This window comes from Lotus japonicus, chromosome 6 (genome assembly GCF_012489685.1).
Source record: "Lotus japonicus ecotype B-129 chromosome 6, LjGifu_v1.2".
Lineage (NCBI taxonomy): Eukaryota > Viridiplantae > Streptophyta > Magnoliopsida > Fabales > Fabaceae > Lotus > Lotus japonicus.
Window position 1 is genome coordinate 6,240,513 of NC_080046.1, and position 27,149 is coordinate 6,267,661.

A 27,149-nucleotide genomic window follows, 5' to 3' on the forward strand; every position below is an offset into this window, starting at 1 on the left:
TGAATTCCGCCAAATAAGCAAATATGTTTTTATTTTAATTAAAATTAAAAATAAATGTAACTCTCTTTCTTATGTGGCAAACATTGATTGGATGTCAGTGTAAAACTATTTTACACTGATAGTGCATATCAATTAAACTCTTTTGTATAAATTATTTTTACTTTGTGCATCAAAATACAAACAACTTAATGAATTTAAGCGTTTATATAAACTCTTATACGATAACTGCATGTTAAATAAATGCTTAATTAACTTATTTACCTAGGGGGAAGGGTAATGAAATGATTTGCAAGAAGGGTCAGAGTTCAAATATTAGTGAACGAACTAATTTACAACAATGGGGAAGAATAGGAAATTGGAATACATATCAAACTCATTTCTTTAAAATTGTAGTCAAAAGAAACAATGAAATGATATTTTTGTAATTTGTCATAGGAACCTTTACATTTTAGACATTTGAATCACCAAGTAGGATAATTAAGAGTTCACATATATTTAAATCGCATTTTCTCTACAATCTTATTTTTACTTTTTTTTCTTTTCCTATTTTCTTTTCTTTTATTCTATCACATTATTTACTATATCTCTCACTTTTTTTTTCTCACTAGAAGAGGAAGTGTGTGGTGTGTTCAAAACAATTTTGGATAATTAAATAATCAGACACAAACGGCTCAAACAGAAGTGTTCATAAATCATAATAGTGAATTTTCAGAGTCTTTGAGTAATGGCATTTTTGATTGCCTCTTCATTCATCCCATGAGGAGCCTTAACCACAACGTCTTGCAGCATCATCTCTTTGACATTCGACATGGTGGCATGGAGAATTTTCAAACGGAGATCTCTAATAGCATCCATCAACCTTGCAATTGGGTAGTTCACGTTCAGGCTCTGAACACTAATAATTGCCTCTGTCCCCAAAATCTTCACATCAACAGCCACGGTTTTGACATCCTCAGAAGTTTCTTGTTTAGAACTCTCAGCACGGTTCTCTAATCCTCTTTCTAAACAATTAATCTTGGCCTTGAGTTCATTGATGTAGGAAACTGCGTCAGAAAGCAAGGACGCTTTGTCCATCTTGGACACGGTTGGAACAGCAGATCGAAGAGCATAGAATTTCTGATTCAGTTTCTCCCGTCTCTGCCTTTCAGCCTCAACATGATTCACCGAAAACTGACCGCCTCGCCGAAACATCGTTGAAGCATTTTTTTCCAAAGTTGCCTCAACCTCAACCTCAGCCTTAGCATCTGATGAGTCTGAGGAAGACCCATTATTTGCCTTGTGTTTGCCCTTATCAAACTCGATCACGTTCGGCTGCAAATGGTCAAATACTGATTTCACCATTTGCAGCAGGTTGTGGTCGAGTTTAAACGTGTCTGTTGAGCCAAGCTCAACCACACCGTTTGCTATGGAAACGCAAACTGAAGTTTGAATTCCGTGCTCGCGAGCTTCTCTAACTCGACCACACTTTTCTAATTGAGACTCATTCATCGCCCCACTCAACCAGACATCCACCCCGGAGCTGAAAGCGCAACCAATAACACCATCCCCCGAGCTAAATGACCGAGTCTGTGACACCGTGTAGAACCATTCAATGCTCTCACGTTCTTCTCTGGCTTTTGCTTTCGTGCCATGGAAGTAGCCACCGCCCCATTGTAATGTCACATTGGAATTGCTGTTGTCTCTGGTGGTGGCTTGCCAGAATATTGCGTACACCCACCACTCAGGACGGTTCTGAAGGATGATTTGGAGACGCTGCTGAAGCACGTTTGAGGCTTCTTGCCTCGTTGAAACAAAGGATGAAACACCCATCAATTCTTTGCTCTGCCCTTCCATTTTTCTTTTGCTAATTTACTTTGTTCGTGCAATGTGATGTAGCTTTCTGTTTTGGTAAAAGAAATGGTCTTCTTTAACTGACTCAAAATTGGAGTACAAGTGTACTATAAGATTTCAAATATATATGATAAAATGGACAAGGAAAATCCACCACAGACTACAGAGAAATGCAGACATAATCTGGTCACATTCAAGGAACACATAAGTTTCATCATCAGTCATCACTTCATGCAAGCGCCACAAACTGTTTATGTTATTAAAAAAAGGCATACTTATAGGTTTAATTGAAGCCACCACGCGTCAATGGGAGTTTAAAAACCTCCACCACAATATATACCTGATTTTTTCTCAAAACATACATAAATTACATACATAAATTGTGGCACTTAAAAACCACCACAAAACTTGGATCGAAAATATGTTGCTAACTCGAATGCTATGATTACATAACATTTTCCTTTATAAAATAAGAGTCGCTATTTGTGAGCACCAACAACACTTGCAGTTGAAAGCGTTTGTGATGAGTGTTGTTAAACTCGCGAGTAAACTCTTAAACTCGTACGAGTCTACGTTTTTAGGTGCCAAAAAACGAGTTAATTCACAGGTAAACTCGAAATTTTCTTGACTCAAGCAAACTCGTGTCAAACTCGATAGGCTCGTGAAAACTCGCGAGTTTACTCCGAGTTAACGAGTCAAGGAGGAAATTGAATTTTACACTAAATCCCCAAATTAAAAGGTAATTTAGGGTTTAGATCGAGTTTCTTCTCTCATTTTCTCAGAGTTCTGACCTCAACCATCCTTCTCCTTGCTTAGAACATGAGCAACACTGAGCCAAACTTACTATCAATTTTGCTCTGTTATGTTTGTTTTTGTTTTCAATTCTTTTTTCAATTCATTGTTCATTCATTTGATTCTTTTTCATTTCAAAAAGAATATTGAACTATGCTTCAGTATGGAGTTGAGTGTTAAATTTATTTTGTTAATGTCCCCTTGATGGTTGTAATATGTGTTCTAAATACACCATGGCAAATTTTTTATTTTGTAGACTCTTACGAGTCTACGAGTTAATTCGGCGAAACGAGTTTACCTCCCCAAAACGTGTATACCTAGACACTTGAGTTTGACAACCTTGTTTGTGATCACTCGAGTTTTTTATTTTTATTTCTACCGCTGCAATTTATGGCCATCATCCACCACAAATTACATGTGTCCGCCAAAAGCAGTTATAAACACCAATCATTTTCTGGGAATATAATTTATTGACATATAAATTTCACTTCTATTTTAGATAAAGATAAACTAAATGAGTTGACACAATGGTTCAACATTTATTCCCTTAAGGAAATGGTTGAGGGTTCAAATCTTAACCCTTGTGAATGAAAAAAGTCATTAGTTATCCCCCTACTAATTAGTGTGCTGACCGTGGAACGCGAGATTAGTCTGACGGCTATCAATGGAAATAGAAAAAAAAAAGATGGAGATAGAGATATATAGTTATGATTGAGAAATATAACGTATGATATGATAAGAAAAGTCAAGATAAATTAAAAGGAAAAAAAGCAAATTAGTCCCCCTGAAGTTTGAGTCACGAGCGACTTAGATCTTGACGTTTTAAAAGATGCATTTATGTCCTTAAAGTTTTTAACGTGTGTAAAATAACCATTTTTTAATGTTTTTGTTAAATTTTAACATAATTTATCACATTACATGCACATAATATTTTCTCCCTAAATTATCCTTGTAAATTAATCATTCTCACATAAAAATGCTTGCTTTTTTTTTTTTATCCTGATATGAATAGTCTAAATGGTACTTGATGGATTAAAATTTCACAAGTCCTGGGTTCAAATCCTACTGGTATCTAGATACCAAAAAAAAATGCTTGGTTTTTTTTACCACCATGATATATGAGCCTATAAAAAAATGATACTTCCTGAATTTTTTCTATTAATTCCTAAGTTTTTAATTTCCACCATGTAAAATGGGAAAATGTTTGATTTTTTTTACAACTATTGTTAGAGTAAGTTTGGCTTTCAATTTTTGTATAAACAATATTAATCAACATTTTTAACGTTATATTAACATATTTTTATAATTAAACATGTAAAACGGTAACTTATTTTCAAAAGTACTTTCTTCTCAAATATATCGCTCATTCTAATTGCAATCATTATGTCTGTATTTCAATTAAAATGAACCTTATTTTCTCAGCATCAAATGTAATAATACAATGTATGCTGGAAATAGGATGTAATAATAAAGTAGATGTGTGTCTGTAAAATTTGTTTTTGTGTCTATATGCCTACAGGGATAATTCATGGAGAAGAAATATTATGTGCATATCATTTAATAAATTATGTTAAAATTTTAAAAAAATATTAACAAAATGCATGGTTACTTTACCATTTGAAAACTTTAAGATGTAAATCAACCCTTTGAAATGTAAAATACAATGTATGTTGGAATTTGGAAATAGGATGTAATAATAAAATTCAAAAAAAAGATGTAATAATAAAGTAGATGTGTGTCGGTAAAATTTGTTTTTGTTTATAATATTCGCTGGTTGTATTAACTTTTTCTTGTCAAAGTAATCATTTTCATTAGAAAAATAATAAGCAAACGTAAACACACGTGATTATAAGAGGAATTACAAGGGTAAATTTAGACGATGAACCTGTCCATTTTTTTTTTTTTATGAACCTGTCCATGAGGAGTGCTGGGTAGTGAGTAACTAGCTAGGCTGAATCATTTTTTTCACGTGTGCACACAAAACTTGTTATTCACGTGTGCACACAAAACTTGCTTTTGGGAGATGGATGTGGATCGATGGTCCAGTTCAATGTATTTTGATATTTTTAATATCTAAGCATAATGTTCTAACTTTTTGTTAAAAAAATTAAAGATCATCACGGTTACGATTCTTTGTTGGTTATTATTTTAGAAGAAACTTCACTGCCGATGGAAAGAGACATGAGCACCAACCGTGAAAAAGGTCAAGGAATTAAATTCTGATAAGAAATCTTGAAAAGAGATTGAGGAATTTTAGCTAAGTCTGAAAATAGGTTGAGTGAATTTGAGAATTTTTGGAATGAGCTGACCATGTGAAAATTGATCAAATGATGTCAAAAATTCATTGAGTAAAAGTTGAGAAGTCACCCAAGATAAAAAAAAAACGGTGAAAATAGTTGAAAATATAATTATCTGTGTGATGAATTGTGTCAATGTTTTAGACTGAAAATGAAAATGACATAAAATGAGTACTGCCCAACTTTTGTTTAGCTTAAAAGTAAAAGTTGGCCTAACAAACTTTTAAAGAAGCTCTTAAAATAAAAGTTACTTATTTTTTATAAAGAAAATTTTAATAAAAACTCTAAAATTAAAAGGTTTTATTTTTCTAAAACAGAAATTTTATTGAAATATGAAAGGTGTGAGAAAAACCTCACAAACCATCACACAAAACCCAAATGTTATCCTCCCTACCACAACCTTGGTTTGCTAAATAATCTGCAATTACAATACCCTCTTCAATACATGGTTGACACCCACACAATTTACCAAAGGCATCAAATGATCAATATAATTAAAATCATACAGCAATTTCCATGGACTATTCTGAGCATTCAACAAACCAACAACAGTCAAAGAATCACTCTCAATAAGGACATTCCCCAAATTATGTTGATGGCAGAACATCAAAGCTGACAAAATTGCCTTCACCTCCGCTTCATAAGCCCAAGCAAAACCAATGGATTTAGCAAAATAACCAAATACTCGCCTTGTATCATTCCTCAAGATCCCGCCAATACCATTAATTCCAGGATTACCTTTAGACGCCCCATCCACATTAAATTTCAGTATACTTTCTAGTGGTGGTTCCCACGCCTTAACATGTCTCGCTACCTTTTGCTTCTGAAAATTAATATGCTCAAAACCAATAATAAACTAATTCAAAGAATAAGGACAATTTGTCCATACGGGCTGGAATCCTCTCCAGTGAATTTTTCTCAAGTTTTCTCCAGTGGACATTTGTGGCGGTTTCCGCCACAAAATGTTGCCAGCTGCCACAAATTATGTAGACTTTTTGCAGTAGCATTTTGTGGCAGCTGTCAAAATTTTGAACCGACGGCAACGTTCAATTTAGCGGCGGTGGAGGTCAACAGCCGCTAGTCCGCCGCCGCTAGACCTCCGTTTTTTTGTAGTGTTCGGGGACATAAGATGTGATAGATGATAAGATGAGAGATATATAAATAAAAATAAGTGGAAATGAAGTAGAGAAAAAATGAGGTGTGAGTATATCATTGTTGATTAGTACTCCAATACTAAAAGGTATCAGGATCTTAATTCAAGAAAAAAAAAAACAAAACAATGAGGCCTTCGTCCATCAGCTTCTTCACGCATCTACACCTCAAAATATTTCTTTCATGGAAGAATTCCTTGACCTTTTTTCCGTTCTGAAATTTGAATATGCGCATTAGGGGCCAAGGGTTGCAGGCCGCATAAAGGTTTAAGGTGAAGCTTTGATTGGATTGCATTAGAGAGGGAGTGTTTGGTTAAATGGGAGGAAGTATTGTTCAGATCGACTTCCGAGTTCAGACCATGCATATATCGTTGTACGTAAAGGGTGATTGAATTGGTAGGAGTAACGTATCACAGTTGCTGTGCAATTGATTGAGAGTTAAAATTTCCATATTCCTTTCCCTTTACAATGTCTGGTGAGAAATGTAAAGAAAAGATGAAAAGACCTTCAATTAAGTAACAAAGAAGCGTTGATATCTGGAAAAAGAGAATTTTTAGTTGTTTCCGTCTCCCACGGCCTCTGTTTGCAATTTGAAAGATAAAAATTGATTTCACAATCATTGATGATAAAGATTTAAGAAGGTCGACCAATGATAAGGATTTATTAACTAACCCAGGTTAATAATTGGATTCATTATGATATTTAAATTTTATGGATTAATTAAGATGAAATTTTAGTTGATGCTGCTTATTTGCAAAAGACATAAAGTTTAGGGTGGCTCTATACATTTTTCGCTTAATTATATTGTTAGTTCTAACAATATAGGGACTACTGTACGTAGTAAAATGAAAAGGTTCTCGCAACTACATGTATAAACAATAATTGAATGCAATCTACCTTCCATGTCATAGATATCCTCACTTCATTTAACTTACTTCGGAAAGCCTAGGTTGCGTAAGGTCGGATCTTCCACATACCATCAATTTTAAAGTTTCCGTTCTAAGGTTCTATTGTTAAGGTCTCTGTCGAAGTTCAACTGACATTGACTGCAAATTGTGAGAATGTGAGCAAGAAATCCATCATTGGCAAAGCAGTTATTCGGATATGCAATCATGGGCTTTGCTCTAACTGAGGCTATTGCCTTGTTCGCATATATATATGAAAATCGAAAAGTTGAATGACTATTTGAGTACTCAAATAAAAAAGAAAATTTTTAATGAAATTTATAAAAGAAGGAAGTATTTAATATTTTAAAAATATAAGAACATATAGAGAATAGATGAGTCCTGAACTGGTTCTGTTGCAAGAATCAAAGTTAGGGGGTGAACAGAGAAAAGAGAGGCAAATGACATGGCTGAGAAACTTGCCAAGGCTGGCTGTAACAGAAGTAACATGCTCTGGTGAATTGATTTGCCTATCATGGTACCTTGTTGTCTTCAATTCTGTCATGGTTATTTTCCTATCTGTGCTGCATAGAAGACTGGTGGAGTGCTGCTGCTTTTTGTTTTCGTGATCCTTTGCCTGACTGCATGGTATTTGGGCTGATATCTTTTGGTTTTATAATGTTTTTTAGTGATGTTCTAATGTTCTTTTGTTTTCCCTATTGCAATAGTTTTTAGCTTTCCTATCTTTTCTTACTGTATTGCGTTTTTTGGTTTCTTTCTATTTGCCCAATGGTGGGCTTATGACTCTTGTACTATTGTTTTGGGTGGTTTTAACCACTCTTCCCTTTATTAATATACTAGTGGAATTACCCGTGCCCTACACGAGTGACAGTTGTTATTTACAATCCAAACTTTATGAAATATAATGTTTAGTAAATATATTTTAACAAATGTTTCTGTTCTTAATAGTGTACATTTTGTATTAATTTACCTAAATTTTGAGTTATTTAAATTTGAAAAAAAAATTTTAAAATAAAAAAATTAAATTCACTCAACGTTTGAAGTCAAAATCTGTTTAGAATTAACTTGAATTTTAAACTAAAAAAAAGTTGTTAAATAAAATATATGAGGAATAATTTTTTTTTAAATGAATTAAAGTCTGAAAATTTTATTTTGAAAAAAAATAATATTAAGGCTGTCAACTTCTTTTTTAATTCAATACTTAAATCTTAGATAGATTGACATCCAAATTCAATTCATATCTAGTCTATGGTTGTTCAACAACCATCATCCTTTTTTTTAATATATTTTATCTTAACATTTTACATTATGTTCTCTCTCTCATATTGCAAAAAGCCTCAAAAGCTTATCATTTTTATCTTCTATCATCATGTTCCCAAGTATCATAAAATTCATCAACCCCAAAACCTGAACCATTTCTTTCTTCCATGAATTCTTTAGCTTGGAACTGGTTTGGACAAGTGAGTATTGCTTGAATTGGTTTATATTTGGTGAGACCCAAAAGACTTGGAAAAGATAGAGAATAATAACGTCATGATTCTTCTCTATTCCACCAACATTTCAATTTGTCTTCTTAATTTCTCCATGCTTCTTCCTTCCATGCGTTCTCCATTCTTATCTGTTGCAAATATGTCGATGCTGAAGTGGGTAAACGGTATCTCATCATCTTCTTGAGGTAGTCTCAATTGTAAATTGAAAATTCGGTGTTGAAATGTGTGGTATTTTATGGTCAGGAAATTAAGTGAGAGTCATGGGTGCTCACTGATGAGAGGAAAACATATGCTACTGTGGGATCCTCTGAAATGCAGCTCATGTTGTATCTCAAAAGATGAACTTCAAGTCATATTGCCACACTCTTTTTCTTTATTTCATTCATTTTTTTGCTTAATTTGTGATTGAATTAAATTTGATGAGGGTTTTCTTTATTTTCTTTCCTGACTGTAGAAAAAGCTGGATCCCTCGATTTTTATGACGCCATGGTCGAACTTATCTGCTATTAACGTCCAAGCGTTTTCCTTTTTTTCTCACCGCCTTTAAACTTCAGAATTTAAAATCTGAACCGTCTTCAACACCCTCGTGAATGGTTGTTCTTCGCTGGAAATTTTTGATGTTGTTAACCAATTATCTTGTAAACTGAGTCATTCAACAAATCATTTTACAAAGAGTACATTATTTATGCCGGTATTTGAGCCAATGCAGCAGAAGTTCCATTAGGATTTTTTATGAGATACCTGGTTTATATAAATGTGTAAACAAAATAAGTAAAGAAAATTACAACATGTTAGTGAATTAAATTTCAAACTCATGACTCTATTGTTAGAATAGATACCTTCTCTGAAGGTCTTAAACAGCTGGAATATCTAAGTTGAATAACTATTTTGAGTTGTAGTTTGTGTTTGATATTCCCATTTTACCTGCACGTTTCAAACGATCAAAATTAATAATCAGTACGATTTAACTTTGTGGTAACTTAACAAATTTCAACGAGATTGTAATGTTTAACTATGTATTTTAACCTAAATTTTCAAATGGATTTAATAGCTTAATAGTTATTAATCTTATCATAATTAATTAATTTTTCCAGTAATGATTTAAGTATTTACTAATAAATAAAATACGATTTTTTTTGTGATACATGTACCTTTGTACATTTTCATTTTAGTCAACTGCAGAATAAGAATCATTGGACCATCGTGTCCTTCAGCAACATATTGTAAAAATTGTTGAGCGAAATCTTTTCACGGTGTACACGTCAAGATTTCACTTCTGCTGGATTGATAAAATAAATAGATAGTTTTTAAATCTTAAGAATTGAAATAAATTTAAATTGTATTACTTACTCTAGAGCATCTAAATCAACAACAATACAGTTGAGTTGACTGTAGTACCACTATAGGAACTGTAGTACCACAATATATGTTCAAGGAATAGTAACTGCAGAAATTTCATTGCATATGTGTGGCGGCAAGAAGGTGTACAATTTCTAAGAAACTTGATTATAAATTTACAATATTTCCGCTAAAAATCATTTGATCAAATTTATTTTTTTGAAACTTCATTTGGTCAGATTAGAATATGATGTTATTTAAATTGAAATACTATTTTAAATTAAAAATTCAGTTTATTATGAAAATAGTTACAAAATATGCATTTAGTTTTAGTTTTAACGTAACAAAAATGGTTATAAATGGATATTCTCCCCTTTTATTTTTTTCATTCTATTACAGAAGGAGAAATGAGGGCGAGAGAAAGAAGAGAGAGAGAGAGAGCGGAGAAGAGAAGGGGCGTCATGACGGTGGAAGAGGAGAAGGGAAGAGGGTTCGAGGAGTTTGTTCGCGACGGTGCAACGACAGAAATGCAAAATTTAGAAACCCTAAAAGGCTAATTCATCATTTCTACCATAGTGAGAAATAACAAGGAGAATGTGCAGCAAGCATCTTCATTTATCAGATTCTAATTTTATTAGCAACTCAGTATCTGTTCAAGCAAGATCAAGATGAAAACTTAATATTTTTGTTTTATTTTCTTTTCTTCTTTGGCATTCGCATGAAAATGACTGAATACCTTATGAGGAAGATGATCGGAGAGAGCTCGTACAGTGGTGTTTCACGGTGGCCGCACCACATCGCTTGAACCGGTTCAAGCCGTCAAACCTCTGATTTTTACCAGTTTCGCCGGTTCTTGACTGATTTCACCTATTTCGATGAGTTCCGATTATTTATAAGGTCCAAACCGGCATATGCACCGGTTCTCGATCAGACCGGCCTGTCCGGTTCTTCAAATTCTAGTAAATCAGATTCGTGCAAAATTTAACTTCAAGTGTCACTTTCTTATTTTTAAATATGATGAAAAGTGTCATTTTATGGTTTTTTCAATTTCATTTTATGGTGAAAAGTGTCATTTTATGAAAAGTGTCACTACATGGAACCATTGGTTATAAGAAATTTTTCATCACCTATAAAATCAACAAGTTTAGAAACTTAAGTTTCAAAAAAAGAAAAAACTTTACATTTAGAAACTTGATTACAAATTTATAAATGTTTGATTGGCCACATCTCTAGCCAATGTGGTATTCTAACACACACACCCTCACGCCCAGGGTTGGGGAGTCAACCAATGGATCTAGGATTAGACTCTGATACAATATTAGGAGGCCTAACTCAACCCAAAAGCTAGCTCAAGAGTTGAGGTTTGCACTACCATTTATAAGTGGTTGATTTGTCACATCTCTAGCCAATTTGGGACTCTAACAATGTATGTACCTCTTCAGATCATTTTGTTATTGTATGATCCATTTATTTCTATTTTTCTTTTTCTCTGATAAACGAACAGGGGCATCAATGGACACCTCCCCTCTGAGTACACTTTTTTCCCTAACCATAAACTAGTTTTAATTGAAATCAATGGCATGTTTATGGTGTGTGTCTAGAAGTCACCAAACATGTTTTGCTTGCAAATTGGAAATAAAATCTTCTCTGTTTTGCTGCATATAACAAATAACTCAGTGAATGAAATTTTTTCTAAGGTCGAATCTATCTCTAGAATCAAGGTTACCTCTGACGGAAATGCTTTGAAGAGAGCTGTCAGGATAATACGCCTATGGAGGGTCCCCAACGCCAAAGATCTTAATCAACCTAACTTTATTGACATGCTCCTCATGGATGCTAAAGTATGTTTTTTAAAAAATTTCATTGAGCTCTTCTTCTACTTTTTTATCCATTTGTTTTTTAAAAACATGATTACGTGATTGGGTTTGCAAACATGACTACCCCTACATCCCCGCCCCCTACCCTCCCTGCCTACGCCCCCTACACCTCTCACTCCCCGCCTACATCCCCGCCCCCTCTACCCCCTAGCCTCCTTAGCACGCCCCCTACACCTCTCACTCCCCGTCTACTCTACCCTGCCCTCCTACCCCCTCTACCCCATAGCCTCCCCCTACCCCTCCAACTACCCTCCCGGCCTCTGGCCTACTTTACACTACATCCCTTCCCCCTCCCCCTACCCCGCCCACTACCCTCCCCGCCCTGGCCTACTCTACCCTGCCTTCTACCCCCTCTACCCTTACATCCCCGGCAGGAAGCCTCCTGCCCTTCCCGCCCTGGCCTACTCTACCCCTATATCCTCGCCCCCTCTACCCCCAGCTTCCCCTACCCCGCCCCCTACACCTCCCACTACCCGCGTACTCTACCCTGCCCTCCTACCCCTTCTACCGCATACCCTTCCCCTCCCCTCCCCGCCCTGGCCTACTCTACCCTGCTCTGCGCTCCTAGCCCCTCTACCCCTACATCCCTCCCCCGTCCCTTCCTCCTTCCCTTCCCGCCCTGGCCTATTCTACCCTGCTCTGCGCTCCTAGCCCCTCTACCCTTACATCCCTCCCCCGCCCCTTCCTCCTGCCCTTCCCGCCCTAGTCTACTCTACCCCTACATCCTCGCCCCCTCTACCCCCAGCTTCCCCTACACCTCCGCGTACTCTACCCTGCCCTCCTACCCCTTCTACCTCATACCCTCCAACTACCCTCCCCGCCCCTGGCCTACTCTACCCTTCCCTGCGCTCTTAGCCCCTCTACCCCTACATCCCTACCCTGCCCTTCCCCTACGCTCCCCTCCCCGCCCTGGCCTACCCTCCCCTGCCAACCTACCCCCTCTACCCCTACATCCTTCCCCCTCCCACTACCCTCCCCGCCCCGCCCTACTCTACCCCATCTACCTACATCTCCGCCTCCTGCCCCTCCCCTCCCCTTCCCTCCCCCTACCCTTTCCTCCCCGCCCTGAACTACCCTGCCCTCCTACCCACTCTACCCCTACATCCCCGCCCCCTCCCTCTACCCTCCCCCAACCCTACCCTACTCTACCCCCTACCCCCCTTCTACCTACCTACCCTACCTCTACCTACCCTACTCTCTCCCTCTCCTTCCCTACTCTACCCTTCCTCCCTTTACCATACTCTATACCATACTCTACCCCGCCCTCACCCTACCTCTACCCCTCATACTCTTTACACTGCACATCCTAGCCATCCCCTCCCTCCCCCCTACGCCTCACCCTACCCTACCTCTACCTACCCTACTCTCTCCCTCTCCCTCCCTACTCTACCCTTCCTCCCTATACCATACTCTACCCCGCCCTCACCCCACCTCTACCCCTCATACTCTTTACACTGCACATCCTAGCCATCCCCTCCCTCCCCCCTACGCCTGACCCTACCCCTACGCCTACACCTTACCCCTACTCTACCCTACCCCCTTCTACCTACCTACCCTACATGTACCCCTATACCTTCACCTCAGTACCCATTGGAAATAGAAGGGGTTCGGTTTATTTTCACCATATTCAAAGGATTAATTTTTAAATTTAAAAAATTTACCATGTAATCTTTGTTTTTTTTGAACTTACCATGTAATCTTGAAAGTCAATCAATTGTGTCATTTAATGTTTATTACATGATAAGCTAAAAAGCACTTGTGGCCCCTGATGTTTCAAGTTTGTGCAAATTCTGCCCCTACTCTATTTTTGTCGATGTTTCTACCCCTCATGTTTTCAAACAGTGCATCGTCTACCCCTCATGGTTTCAAACAGTGCACCGTCTACCCCTCCGTCAGGGGTAGACGGTGCACTTTTTGAAAACATGAGGGGTAGAAACATCGACAAAAATAGATAGGGGAAGAATTTACACAAACTTGAAACATCAGGGGCCAAAAATGCTTTTTAGCCTACATGATAGTATATTTTTAACGGTAGAGGATCCTATTTGATAACGAAAAGCTAATTATTAGTAACTAATTATTCGAGAGTACATAAGAAAAATAGAACTTAACTAAATCCAAAAGAAAGGTGAAAAAGTTTTTTTTTAAGTTGTGGCGTTTGTGTATCATGTGTACTATCAGTATGTCAAAAATTCCTATCTAACTCGGACCTACCAAACAAACTGAAGTATGACAAAAAAAAATGGTATTAATTGATTGAGAGGTTGAGCATGTTATAAAACGAAAAACGTAATCAATTATCGTGTTATATATTCATAACAAATACAAAAACGAGACAAGATTATTTTTTATTTGCAATTAATTATTAATTGATTGAGCACATAAGAGGAAAAAAAGAAGTATTTGCAAATACTTCTAGATGCAACAAACAAACAAAAAGAATTACTCTAGATGCAACAAACAAAAAAAAGAATTACTCTAGAAAAGTTAATGATGGTGTTCATACATATTAGTTAGGGTGTTCACATATATGTTCTGAACGCTTTTGTACCTTTCCAAATATGGGTTTAAAACAGATTCAAAGAATAGTCAAATTATTTAGCAGAAACAAGTGGTGCCTATACTTCCCTAAATGGTGTGTTGCTTTACAAATTCAAATATTTAAAAACAGATCCAAATTATATTACAGAATTGAATTAATTAAATCCAAAAGAAGGGAAGGGACAAACAGTGTGTCAGCAAGGAATTGAAATTTCAGCATGCATACCCAGAAACAGAAACGTCTTAGACCATCTACAATGGTGTTGAAGTTGGTATGTTTAATGTTGAAATGTGTGTGCAATGGTGTTTAAAACAAGTGTTGAAAGTTGAAAGGGGGAGAGAGAAGTTGAAAAAATTCAACACAGCTTAGACCATCTACAATGGTTTCAACATTCAACACCCTCAACACTCCACTTTTTCTCTTCTCAGCACTCCACATCACCTTCTCTCTCCAGTTCAACACTTCATTCAACTTTTACCCACTCTAATGGTTTTTCATTCAACACCCTACCCCCTACCCCACCACTTTTTTTATTTCATATTTTGATTTAATTTTATATTTTTCTTTTTATGATTTCTTAAAATTAAAATTTTCGATAAAAATTAAATTAAATAAACTATTTTCGATGAACTTTGTTAGCTTCTGCCTTATAAGGAGATGCTTCGATTTCATGACCATCTTTTATGACTATTTTCACTCCAGTTTGTGGAGGGTATTCTGAAGTAATAGAGTTTGGTATCAGAGCCTTTTCCCGTGAGGGAAGGGTTCTGGAATCAGTAGTTAGTCTTGTTGGATTCAATCTTTTGTTTTTCTGCAACTTTATTTCTTCTTACTGTTTTCATTAATCACCTTGTTATTATCTTCAAGTCCTTAAGACTTAGTGTGAGGTATCCCTGGAGTCTAGTGGTCCCGGCAGTAAAGCCTGAAAGGTTGTGAGACCGTTGGTTTAGCTAGATTGGGAAGAAGCGTTATCCTTCTTAAGATACTTAAGTTATTAACATGGCTAGATTAATCAAAACCCTAAGTGAAATGAGTTTAGGAAAGAACAAACAGATCATGATTCCTTCAACATCTAACTCTGGTTCTAGTAACCAAGATCAAGAACTCTCTAGGGTAGCCCAACAAGAGTTAGAAATAGCTTCAATAGAAAGAGCACTTCATAATTGGTCAATCCCTATAGTCAAAAAGAAAGAAATATATAAACAACACACTTTATTCAATAGAGCAGATGATTCTATTTTTACAATAGAATGTTGTCAACATAGTTCTGATCATACAAGTACTATAAAATTATTAAATGAAGATGTTTTAGATTAACACATTAAAAATGGTTTTAATTTCATTCATGTAGGTTTAATACAAGTAGCTGCAAAACCTAACTTTCGTTTAGGAATCAATTCTCCAATAATAGTAATGTTAAGAGATATGAGGCTATTAAAGCCACAAGATTCATTAATTGCAGTCTTAGAATCAAATCTTCATTAATTGCAGTCTTAGATGTTGAAGGAATCATGATCTGTTTGTTCTTTCCTAAACTCATTTCACTTAGGGTTTTGATTAATCGAATTAAATAAACTATTATCGATTTAATTTAATTTAATATTTTTTTTATTTTTTAAATTAAATTAAATTAACGTAATATTTTTTTAACATAAATTAAATTAAAACACTTAACAATTTAATATTTTTTTAAAAATATATACACAATAATTTATTTTATTTTATTAACTTCAAATGGAAGAAAAGAAACTAAACACACAATAATATATTTTATTTGCTTAACTTAAAATGCAAGACAACAAACTAAGCACACAATAATTTATTTAATTTTCTTAACTTAAAATGCAAGACAACAAACTAAACACACAACACACAAATAACGTAATTAGTACGATACAAAGCATATTTAATCATGATACATTTCAAACTTTGCTCAGATGTGCTTCACTAGATCTGCTTGCAGTTCGTGATGGACATTTGGATCACGCAACTCGGATCTAGCACGCACATGATCCGCAAAAGCGGGTAACACCTCGGTCGAGTATGGTTGCGGTGTACTAGATCCACTTCCCTCAGCTTCTCAAAATCGGTCCAGCGTTGAGAATATGAATCTCGTTCATCCTCAACAATCATATTATGTAATATGATGCATGACATCATGATGATACCCAAATCAGTTATGTCCCACAAGCGAGCTGGTTCACGGATGATTTTAAAACGAGCTTGAAGTACACCAAATGCACGTTCGATGTCCTTCCGACATGCCTCCTGATGTTTTGCAAAGCACTTATCGGGTTCACTTTGAGGAAGTCTAATAGATTTGACGAAAGTTAGATAAGAAGGGTAGATACCATCAGCTAGATAGTATGTCATATTATAGGGACGTTGATTCACGATGAAATTCACACTGGTGACCGGTCTAGAACGTTTATTCAACGTTCCCGGACATCCAAAAAAGGCATGCCAGATCCAAAGATCAGGAGATGCAACTACTTCAAGAATAACTGTGGTGGTTCCCTTATCCCTTCTAGCAAATTGACCTTCCAATGCTTTAGGACAAATTTTTCACTCCCAGTGCATGCAGTCAATACTCCCGATCATGCCTGGGAACCCCCGCATTTCACTAACCTGTAGTATTCTTTGCAGGTCCTCTTGGGTTGATGCTCTCAGGTACTCTTGCTCATACAATCGTATGATTCCTTTACAGAATCTACGTAAACACTCCAATGCTGTAGTCTCTCCTATTTTGATGTACTCATCGACTGCATCTACTGCCACACCATATGCTAACTCGCATTGCTGTGGTGCATTTTACTAAGGGCGATATACCTTCTTTCTTCGCTGCATCAACTCGCTGGGTGAAGTAGTTATCACTACTTGAAAGGTCCGCAACGATTCAAAGGAAAACATGTTTTTGCATCCGGTACCGACGACGGAATATTTCATCGTCGTATGTAGGCTCATTGGTAAAGTAGTCGTCAATTAGCCTTTGGTTTGCCGCTGCATGATCTCTACTGAGATGTTTTCTACCACGAGGTGCATTATCCTCCAATATTAGATTTCGACGCTCCCTAAATCGGTTGAGTATATAAGTGTCTTCTCTCTCACTTTTTTCAAGGTATGCTTCGAGATCAAACTCTGGTGGATCCATTTTTTGTGAAATTTGAAGTAAATGGGAAGAGATACATTGAATGGTGGATCTATGAGTCCATATATATAGATAAATTGAATGGTGGACACTGACGGATTCGAAATAATATGAACTATAGTTAATTATCAAACTCGGTAACCCATACATTAAAGTCACTGACAAATTATTAAAGTAAACAATACAGACTTGACAAAACACTGACAAATTATTAAAGCAAACAATACAGACTTGACAAAACACTGACAAATTATTAAAGCAAACACTACAGACTTGACAACACTGACAAATTATTAAAGCAAACACTACAGACTTGACACCACTTGAAAATTAATAAAGCAAACACTACAGACAATTAATTTCCAAAGAGCTCTTGAGACAACCGCTTCAACAGCTCTTTCTTGTGGTCACTGAGATGCTCTTCTTCACTTGTTGCATCGATGCTATCTGCTTCAATTATTCAACCTCTATCTCCTTGACTTGTTTGTATTCAGCCCAATCTTTCTCCATCGCCTCCAAGGCTGCTGTTGTGCTCTTCTTTTTACCCTTTTTTTAGCTGTCTCCCTACCCATTGGACGGAGAATCGATCCTATAGAGTTTGAGCCACATGCATGACTCTCGCGAGATCTCTTAGATCCACTACTTCCTGAGTCAACATTTCCTCCTGCTTGACTACAGTAACGAGATCACGGAGAGCCAATTCTTGCGCTTGGGTCAAAATATCATTCTCCGACCAACCGCTTCGTTGCATACGCTTAGCGCCATCATAAGCGCCAATCCATTTATTTATTTGCTTGCTCATATAATTATAACGGTTTCAGCATGCATTTCCATCCCGCGGAGGATCGAATGAGCAATGCTGATTACAATACTCAGCAATTTGACCCCAAAATGTTTCTCCTTTTTGGTTTCTCCCGACAACACTGTTTGTTCCATATTTAAGCCACCCACTAATTAATACGATATTTTGATCAGTGTTCCATGCTGGTAAGTGACTTCTCCTGCTCGTAGGAGTTGAATCCTCTTCATTTGGAGTGGCTTCATTACCAGCTGTCATGCCACCAAGAGTCATTTGTGTTGAAAATTCGGGAAATTCAGGTGCACTATCATTAGACGGCGGTGTTGGAGATGGATATCTGAACATAGATCCATGATGGGGATGAGGACGTTAGTTGAGAAATTGATTTGGATCTTGAAAATTGTTGGGATTTTGGTAGTTGGATTGATTTGGATCTTGATAATTGTTGGGATTTTGGTAGTTGGAAAATTGATTTGGATGTTGATAATTGTTGGGATTTTGGTAGTTGGAAAACTGATTTGGATGTTGATAATAGTTGGAATTTTGGTTGCTAAATGAGTTAGAAGAATTCTGGGTGTTGAAATGGTAATTGTTGGGATCCATTTCAAAGCAAAGGGGATAATAGAAAGATGAATAAAATGGTGGAAAACTTGGTTTTTTTTTTCTGTGTCCAAATCAAACGAACCAAGTCTCTATTTATAGAGAAAAAAAAATCATGAATTTTGGTAAAAAAATTATATTTTTTAAATTTTTTTTTGAATGAAATAATTGAGTTGGAAAGATTAGGATAAACGAAAATCGTCCGGACCAATCAAACAACGCCACGTGTCCCACTGCAACGCCTCCCTCTCTCCTCTGAGGGCGTGCCACGCGTCCCACCTGCAGCGCCCACGGGTGCCACATGTAGCCCACCTAACACGTTACGCGCCGCGCGTGTGTGTCACGCGCCTGTCGGTCACCAACCAGGGCGTGCCACGTGGCTCCAGATGCAGGTTTAAGACCATCTACAACGGTGTTGAAGTTGGTATGTTTAATGTTGAAATGTGTGTGCAATGGTGTTTAAAACAAGTGTTGAAAGTTGAAAGGGGGAAAGAGAAGTTGAAAAAATTCAACAAAGCTTAAACATGCATCCGGAGCCACGTGGCACGCCTTGGTTGGTGACCGACAGGCGCGTGGCACACACACGCCGACAAGGCGCGTAACGTGTCAGGTGGGCTGCATGTGGGACCCGTGGGCGCTGCAGGTGGGACGCATGGCACGCCATGGTTGGGCACCGATAGGCGCGTGCCACACACGCGTCATAGGAGAGAGGGAGGCGCTGCAGTGGGACACGTGGCGTTGTTTGATTGATCCGGGCGATTTTCGTTTATCCTAATCTTTCCAACTCAATTATTTCATTCAAAAAAAAAATTAAAAATATAATTTTTTTACCAAAATTCATGATTTTTTTTCTCTATAAATAGAGACTTGGTTCGTTTGATTAGAACACAGAAAAAAAAAACCAAGTTTTCCATCATCTTATTATCTTTCTATTATCCCATTTGCTTTGAAATGGATCCCAACAATTACCATTTCAACACTCAGAATTCTTCTAACTCATTTAGCAACCAAAATCTCAACAATTATCAACATCCAAATCAATTTTCCAACTACCAAAATCCCAACAATTATCAAGATCTAAATCAATCCAACTACCAAAATCCCAACAATTTTCAAGATCCAAATCAATTTCTCAACCAACGTCCTCATCCCCATCATGGATCTATGTTCAGATATCCATCTCCAACACCGTCGTCTAATGATGGTGCACCTGAATTTCCCGAATTTTCAACACAAATGACTCTTGGTGGCATGACAGCTGGTAATGAAGTCACTCCAAATGAAGATGATTCAACTCCTACGAGCAGGAGAAGTCACTTACCAACATGGGACACTGATCAAAATATCGTCTTAATTAGTGGGTGGTTTAAATATGGAACAAACAGTGTTGTCGGGAGAAACAAAAAATGAGAAACATTGTGGGGTCAAATTGCTGAGTATTGTAATCAGCATTGCTCATTCGATCCTCCGCGGGATGGAAATGCATGCCGAAACCGTTATAATTATATGAGCAAGCAAATAAATAAATGGATTGGCGCTTATGATGGCGCTAAGTGTATGCAACGAAGCGGTTGGTCGGAGAATGATATTTTGACTCAAGCGCAAGAATTATATGCAGATGGGAAGAAAGGCCAATTTAATTTGATGGCAGAATGGCAGGCTCTCCGTGATCAACCACATTACTGTAGTCAAGCAGGAGGAAATGTTGGCTCAGGAAGTAGTGGATCTAAGAGATCTCGCGAGAGTGATGCATGTGACTCAAACTCTATAGGATCGATTCTCCGTCCAATGGGTAGGGAGGCAGCTAAAAAAAGGGTAAAAAGAAGAGCACAACAGCTGCCTTGGAGGCGATGGAGAAAGATTGGGCTGAATACAAACAAGTCAAGGAGATAGAGGTTGAACAATTGAAGCAGATAGCATCGATGCAACAAGAGGCTAATAAATTGAGGAAAGAGGAGACTGAAGCTAAGAAAATGGAATTATTTCTAAAGTTAAGTGAAGAAGAGCATCTCAGTGACCACAAGAAAGAGCTGTTGAAGCGGGTGTCCCAAGAGCTCTTTGGAAATTAATTGTCTGTAGTGTTTGCTTTATTAATTTTCAAGTGGTGTCAAGTATGTAGTGTTTGCTTTAATAATTTATCAGTGTTGTCAAGTCTGTAGTGTTTGCTTTAATAATTTGTCAGTGTTTTGTCAAGTCTGTACTGTTTACTTTAATAATTTGTCAGTGTTGTCAGTGGCTTTAATGTATGGGTTACCGAGTTTGAATATGCATCACTCGATTCGAATCTAGTCCTTATCCGATAATTAACTATAGTTCATATTATTTCGAATCCGTCAGTGTCCACCATTCAATTTATCTATATATATGGACTCATAGATCCACTATTCAATGGATCCACCAGAGTTTGATCTCGAAGCATACCTTGAAAAAAGTGAGAGAGAAGACACTTATATACTCAACCGATTTAGGGAGCGTCGAAATCTAATATTGGAGGATAGTGCACCTCGTGGTAGAAAACATCTCAGTAGAGATCATGCAGCGGCAAACCAGAGGCTAATTGACGACTACTTTGCCAATGAGTCTACATACGACGATGGAATATTCTGTCGCCGATACCGGATGCAAAAACATGTTTTCCTTCGAATCGTTGCGGACCTTTCAAGTAGTGATAACTACTTCACCCAGCAAGTTGATGCAGCGAAGAAAGAAGGTATATCGCCCTTAGCAAAATGCACCACAGCAATGCGAATGTTAGCATATGGTGTGGCAGCAGATGCAGTCGATGAGTACATCAAAATAGGAGAGACTACAACATTGAAGTGTTTACGTAGATTCTGTAAATGAATCATACGATTGTATGAGCAAGAGTACCTGAGAGCACCAACCCAAGAGGACCTGCAAAGAATACTACAGGTTAGTGAAATGCGGGGTTCCCAAGTATGATCGGGAGTATTGACTGCATGCACTGGGAGTGGAAAAATTGTCCTAAAGCATGGGAATGTCAATTTGCTAGAAGGGATAAGGGAACCACCACAGTTATTCTTGAAGCAGTTGCATCTCCTGATCTTTGGATCTGGCATGCCTTTTTTGGATGTACGGGAACGTTGAACGATATAAACGTTCTAGACCGGTCACCAGTGTTTGATGAATTGGAACAGGGAAACGCTCCAAGTGTGAATTTCATCGTGAATCAACGTCCCTATAATATGGCATACTATCTAGCTGATGGTATCTACCCTTCTTATCCAACTTTCGTCAAATCTATTAGACTTCCTCAAAGTGAACCCGATAAGTGCTTTGCAAAACATCAGGAGGCATGTCGGAAGGACATCGAACGTGCATTTGGAGTGCTTCAAGCTCGTTTTAAAATCATCCGTGAACCAGCTCGCTTGTTGGACATAACTGATTTGGGTATCATCATGAGGTCATGCATCATATTACATAATATGATTGTTGAGGATGAACGAGATTCATATTCTCAACGCTGGACCGATTTTGAGCAAGCTGAGGGAAGTGAATCTATAGTACACCGCAACCATACTCGACCGAGGTGTTACCCGCTTTTGCGGATCATGTGCGTGCTAGATCCGAGTTGCGTGATCCAAATGTCCATCACGAACTGCAAACAGATCTAGTGAAGCACATCTGGGCAAAGTTTGGAATGTATCATGATTAAATATGCTTTGTATCGTACTAATTACGTTATTTGTGTGTTGTGTGTTTAGTTTGTCTTGCATTTTAAGTTAAGAAAATTAAATAAATTATTGTGTGCTTAGTTTGTTGTCTTGCATTTTAAGTTAAACAAATAAAATATATTATTGTGTGCTTAGTTTCTTTTCTTCCATTTGAAGGTAATAAAATAAAATAAATTATTGTGTATATTTTTTAAAAAAATATTAAATTGTTAAGTGTTTTAATATTTACGTTAAAAAAATATTACGTTAATTTAATTTAATTTAATTTAAAAAAATAAAAATAAAACATTAAATTAAATTAAATCGATAATAGTTTATTTAATTTAATTTTTATCGAAAATTTTAATTTTATGAAATCATAAAAAGAAAAATATAAAATTAAATCAAAATATGAAATAAAAAAAGTGGTGGGGTAGGGGGTTGAATAAAAAACCATTGAAGTGGGTAAAAGTTGAATGAAGTGTTGAACTGGAGAGAGAAGGTGATGTGGAGTGTTGGGAAGAGAAAAAGTGGAGTGTTGAGGGTGTTAAATGTTGAAACCATTGTAGATGGTCTTAGCCAGTGGCGGAACTAGAAATTTTAGGAAGTCTAGGCAAATTTTATGATAAATTTCCTAAATTTTGCCTTTCCTTATAAATTTTGTCTTTTATCTAATTTTTTTTTTAGGCCAAAAAACCTTCCTAGTCCAAAGAAATTTGTATTTTTTTTTCTTTGAGCTAGGGCATTGGCCCTACCATGCCCTGTGGTAGGTCCGCCACTGGTCTTAGCCAAACAGAACAGCATATCAAATCTATCAGCCACCATGAAACAAAACCTGTTGTTAATTGTGTATAAACAAAAGCAAACTAAAAGTGTTAATCACAGAATACCCACCAGAGGAACGTGACTGCAAGACTCAAATAGCAGCAAACCAGAAAGCTAAGGCCCTCGCTGGTCCATAGCCTGTCAAATAGAAAAGCAGATGCCACTGTGATTCAATATTCTTTTGTCGCCCAACTTGAGGGTACAAAAACACTACAAGCCAAAGGGTTGAACGGAAGCTGATGATACATTTGGTAGCTGAAAAACTAAGTTATTAACGGTTTTCCCCCACCTCAAGATATTAACATAGGAAAAACAACACAAATTGACTTTGTTTTACTCTATTGCAACCCACTAAGTTCTTCAAAGTGACAATAATAAATGCCCAATATCAATGTGAAATAAGAAGATGATCAATTCTAGTGTCCATCCTAAAAAAAATTGGCATTTCTAGGAGCTAACATCTTACCTATTCCATTACACCGAGAGACGAGCTTGAATTTCTCCTCAGCCTTAACCTGCTCACGAATGTCCGTTTTTGATGCACGGTAACAAGGCCCGCTTATAGGCTGCATGCACCTAAAATGACAAATCAGCCATTGGTGGATAAGTAAATATTAGCATGAAACATAACAAAGTGCTCTATCATTATAAAGAGATAGTAATGCACAATATCTTCAACACACACTATTGATTCGTTTATAAAAAAGTAAATACATTTGTCATTCAAGAGTGTGTTGAAAATTACTAATCTTGAACAGGTTCCAGTCATCTGATGCTAAAGAAGAGGTTCCATTATGCCGACTTTTTATACAGTTTATCTAGTAACTTATATGACATTTAAATGATAAAAAAATACTCAAAACCATGACATTCATAATTAAGAAGTTGAAGCCTCCGATGCTTAAATAACAACATCTTGAATTGTGCATTAATACACCAAGTCCAAAAAAGATGCAAAATCTAAAATGTAAAGTGAGGTAGACTTGTATAGTAGTATATAAATCAAAATATAAACACAACTTGCCTCCAATTGATTAAGCCTCTTCCGTATGTCAACCCGCAGTTGCGTTCAAAAACTCTTGATCCTGAATATGGCATTATTTACCAAATTAACATAGAAAGAACAGTTACTACAGACTTTCTATAACTAAATAACACTGAATTAGCACAAGAAACTCATTTGGCATGAGTTAAACTCGATGTGTAAACTTAATTTTAGTTCTGGTACCATTATTAATCTACTAAAAATGAAATGAAATACTAAAAACAAAGAAATACTGTTCAATTCTTGTAATCAAGATCGAAACTCACTAGATCGCTTAATCAAGATCGTTCATCTTCATCCAATTTTATGAAATGAACGAAGGAAAAGAAAGATTCAAAACAAAATTGGGTGAAATTAACGAACCTTATTCTCTCTCACGCCAGAAAAACCATCGCTTCTCCTGCTCCCTTCTCTCTCACCAGAAGCACCAACGGGAACTCGTCGCTTCCATTCACCGTCACGCTCCCTCTCCCTCTCCCTCTCTCTCTCTCTCTCTCTCTCTCTCTCTGATAGAATGAATAGAATGAAAATGAAAATGAAAAGGGGAGAAACTAGCTTTATTTATAAACTATTTTTTGACCGTTAAAACTCAAAACTAGCTGTATAATATTATAATTATAATTGAATAATATCTTTATTCAAATAAATCATATCATATACTAATTAAATTGAATTGAAATATTACAGTAAAATAATAGTTTATATATAAAACTAATAAAATTATCATTAAAAATTCATAAGTAAAAATCATTTTTAATCAAAGTTCTTTTAAAAAACACCAAAAACTTACAAATTAATACTAAAATACGAATCATAAGCTCGTATTTTCTCCCATATTTTCATCAAGCAACAATGTACATGAACGGCACCATATAGTCAATTAACACCATGTTCTTGGAAATTTAATTTTAGAGATTAAATTACTTAAGTATCAAACATTTTGAATTTAGTCTTTTTAAAACCATGTCACTCACTTTGCTCTACATCATAATCTAGCACACTGAGTTTAACCTCGATAAATATAAATATGTACACATGCTAATTTTCAAACTCATAATGGATCAAATAACTACATGTGTTTCCAAGAAAAGTATTAATTTACCAAATGTGCACTCTAGAATCAAGATCTTCATCTCCTTCATCTCCCACCCCCACTCTATATAACTGAGTTTTTTATGGAAAGAATGCGCATCCAGAGTTTCATCTGTTATGGGAGAGAGGATCTGACCATATATATATATATATATATATATATATATATATAGAGGATGTATCATGTGAGAAAGGTGTTCTTATGTGAGAACATGAGAATAAATCATAACCGTTAGATCTAATCATGAACGGTCCAGATTAAAACATTAAGTCATGTGAGTTTTTAAGAAAGTCACATGACTTTTTTAAGTGATCATGTGAGCATTAAATTGTTTTAATCTGGACCGTTCATGACATGATCTAACGGTCATGATTTATTCTCATTTTCTCACATAAGAACATCTTTCTCATATGATACATCCCCTATATATATATATATAGTAATTGATTAATTGTAACCCTAGCTTCATAGTGAGTAGATTTAGCTTGGAGATTTCTGATATGTCATATGTTATTTTTTTTCTACAATTTCACGTGTTGTTAAGGTGTTGAGTGGATTATTTTATTAAATAGTTAAGTTAATTACAGTAAATATTTATTTTGTATTGATTTTTTATGGTGTTGAGTTGCATTGGTCTTTGTCACGATCGATTTGATTACCCCTATGCCTTATAAGTGACATTTTGACTAAGCATAATGTCTTAATCTTATCTGGTTTTCAATACGCCATGTTCGTACTTATCTGCTATTAACGTCCAAGCGTTCTCCAATCTTTCTCACCCTCTTGAATGGTTGTGCTTCGCTATAAATTTTTGATGTTATTAACCAAGTTACAACTCCCCCGCCTCTGATGTGTCTGATATGAAGAAACATGGAAGGAAAAGGAGGGCTCTTGAGGACATGGAGGACAAAACTGTTTAGAGGAGGCAGAAAAGGATGATCAAGAATCGAGTTTCTGCTGCCTGATTTCAAGAGCAGAAAAACAAGCCATCTTTCTATTTCTTTATTTTTAGTTCAATAAGTCTTTATTTTCATTTTGTTTTCCTTCAATGAAAGCACTCAATCTAAATGAAAGATACCGTAAACATGCATACATAAATGAACTAGAGAATAATGTCTAAAGTCTTGAAGCGGAAATTGAAAGGTTGATGAAACAAAAGGTTAGATTATTGTGTTAAGTTCTAGTATGTGGAATTAAGTATGTTTTGCTGTTAAATAAAATCCCTGAATATAATTCCACTCCTTACTTTGATTTCTATCATATTCCAGTTTTTTTTTTATCTATTTCTCTGATTTTTCTGGTGGGATATGCACTTGTTATCCAATTGTATTTCTTATATGTAACCTACAATGATGTGTTGCACAAAAACAATAATACCTTGCTTAAAACACAAATGTCTTGAAATTTATTAAGAAAAGGAACCCAGAATGAGTATGTCCCGATGCTTAGTCTCGTCCTCTCTAAAAATGCACTTGATAAACAATTGGTTTTCATGAATAAATAATATCAAAGAAAGAAAATACAGAGGAGAACATGAACTGCACAAAAGACACTGATTCTGACTCTTCAGAAAATATAGAGTAGAATATAGTTGACTATTGTATTTCCTTTGTTGAAATATGATAGCTCACTTTTGAATACGACAACACCTATGACATCTGCATGAAAATATTAAAGATGATATGTATATGTAGTTTTCTGAAAAATAAATTGGAAATATGTTTGATAACATACCGATCAATT

General features: G+C 36.2%; 1 protein-coding gene, 2 long non-coding RNA genes and 1 pseudogene across 3 annotated transcripts; 1 reads left to right on the top strand and 3 right to left on the bottom strand.

The window, feature by feature from the left end:
- Nucleotides 1–277: 277 nt before the first annotated feature.
- LOC130724786 (transcription factor MYC1-like) lies at nt 278–1,833 on the bottom strand. Its single transcript, XM_057576067.1, has one exon. The coding sequence runs from the start codon at nt 1,831–1,833 to the stop codon at nt 709–711; it is 1,125 nt and encodes a 374-aa protein (XP_057432050.1). The 3' UTR covers nt 278–708.
- A 6,684-nt stretch (nt 1,834–8,517) lies between these two features.
- On the bottom strand, nt 8,518–11,740 carry LOC130725902 (uncharacterized). The gene is made up of 3 exons (XR_009014647.1): nt 10,540–11,740; nt 9,305–9,389; nt 8,518–9,206 (listed from the first exon to the last, which is right to left on the bottom strand). It is a non-coding gene; the product is annotated as an uncharacterized LOC130725902 (long non-coding RNA).
- A 7,980-nt stretch (nt 11,741–19,720) lies between these two features.
- On the top strand, nt 19,721–21,011 carry LOC130724787 (glutathione S-transferase T3-like; annotated as a pseudogene).
- Nucleotides 21,012–23,246: 2,235 nt separating this feature from the next.
- Nucleotides 23,247–23,846, bottom strand: LOC130725901 (uncharacterized). The gene is made up of 2 exons (XR_009014646.1): nt 23,735–23,846; nt 23,247–23,406 (listed from the first exon to the last, which is right to left on the bottom strand). It is a non-coding gene; the product is annotated as an uncharacterized LOC130725901 (long non-coding RNA).
- Between the last annotated feature and the right edge of the window lie 3,303 nt (nt 23,847–27,149).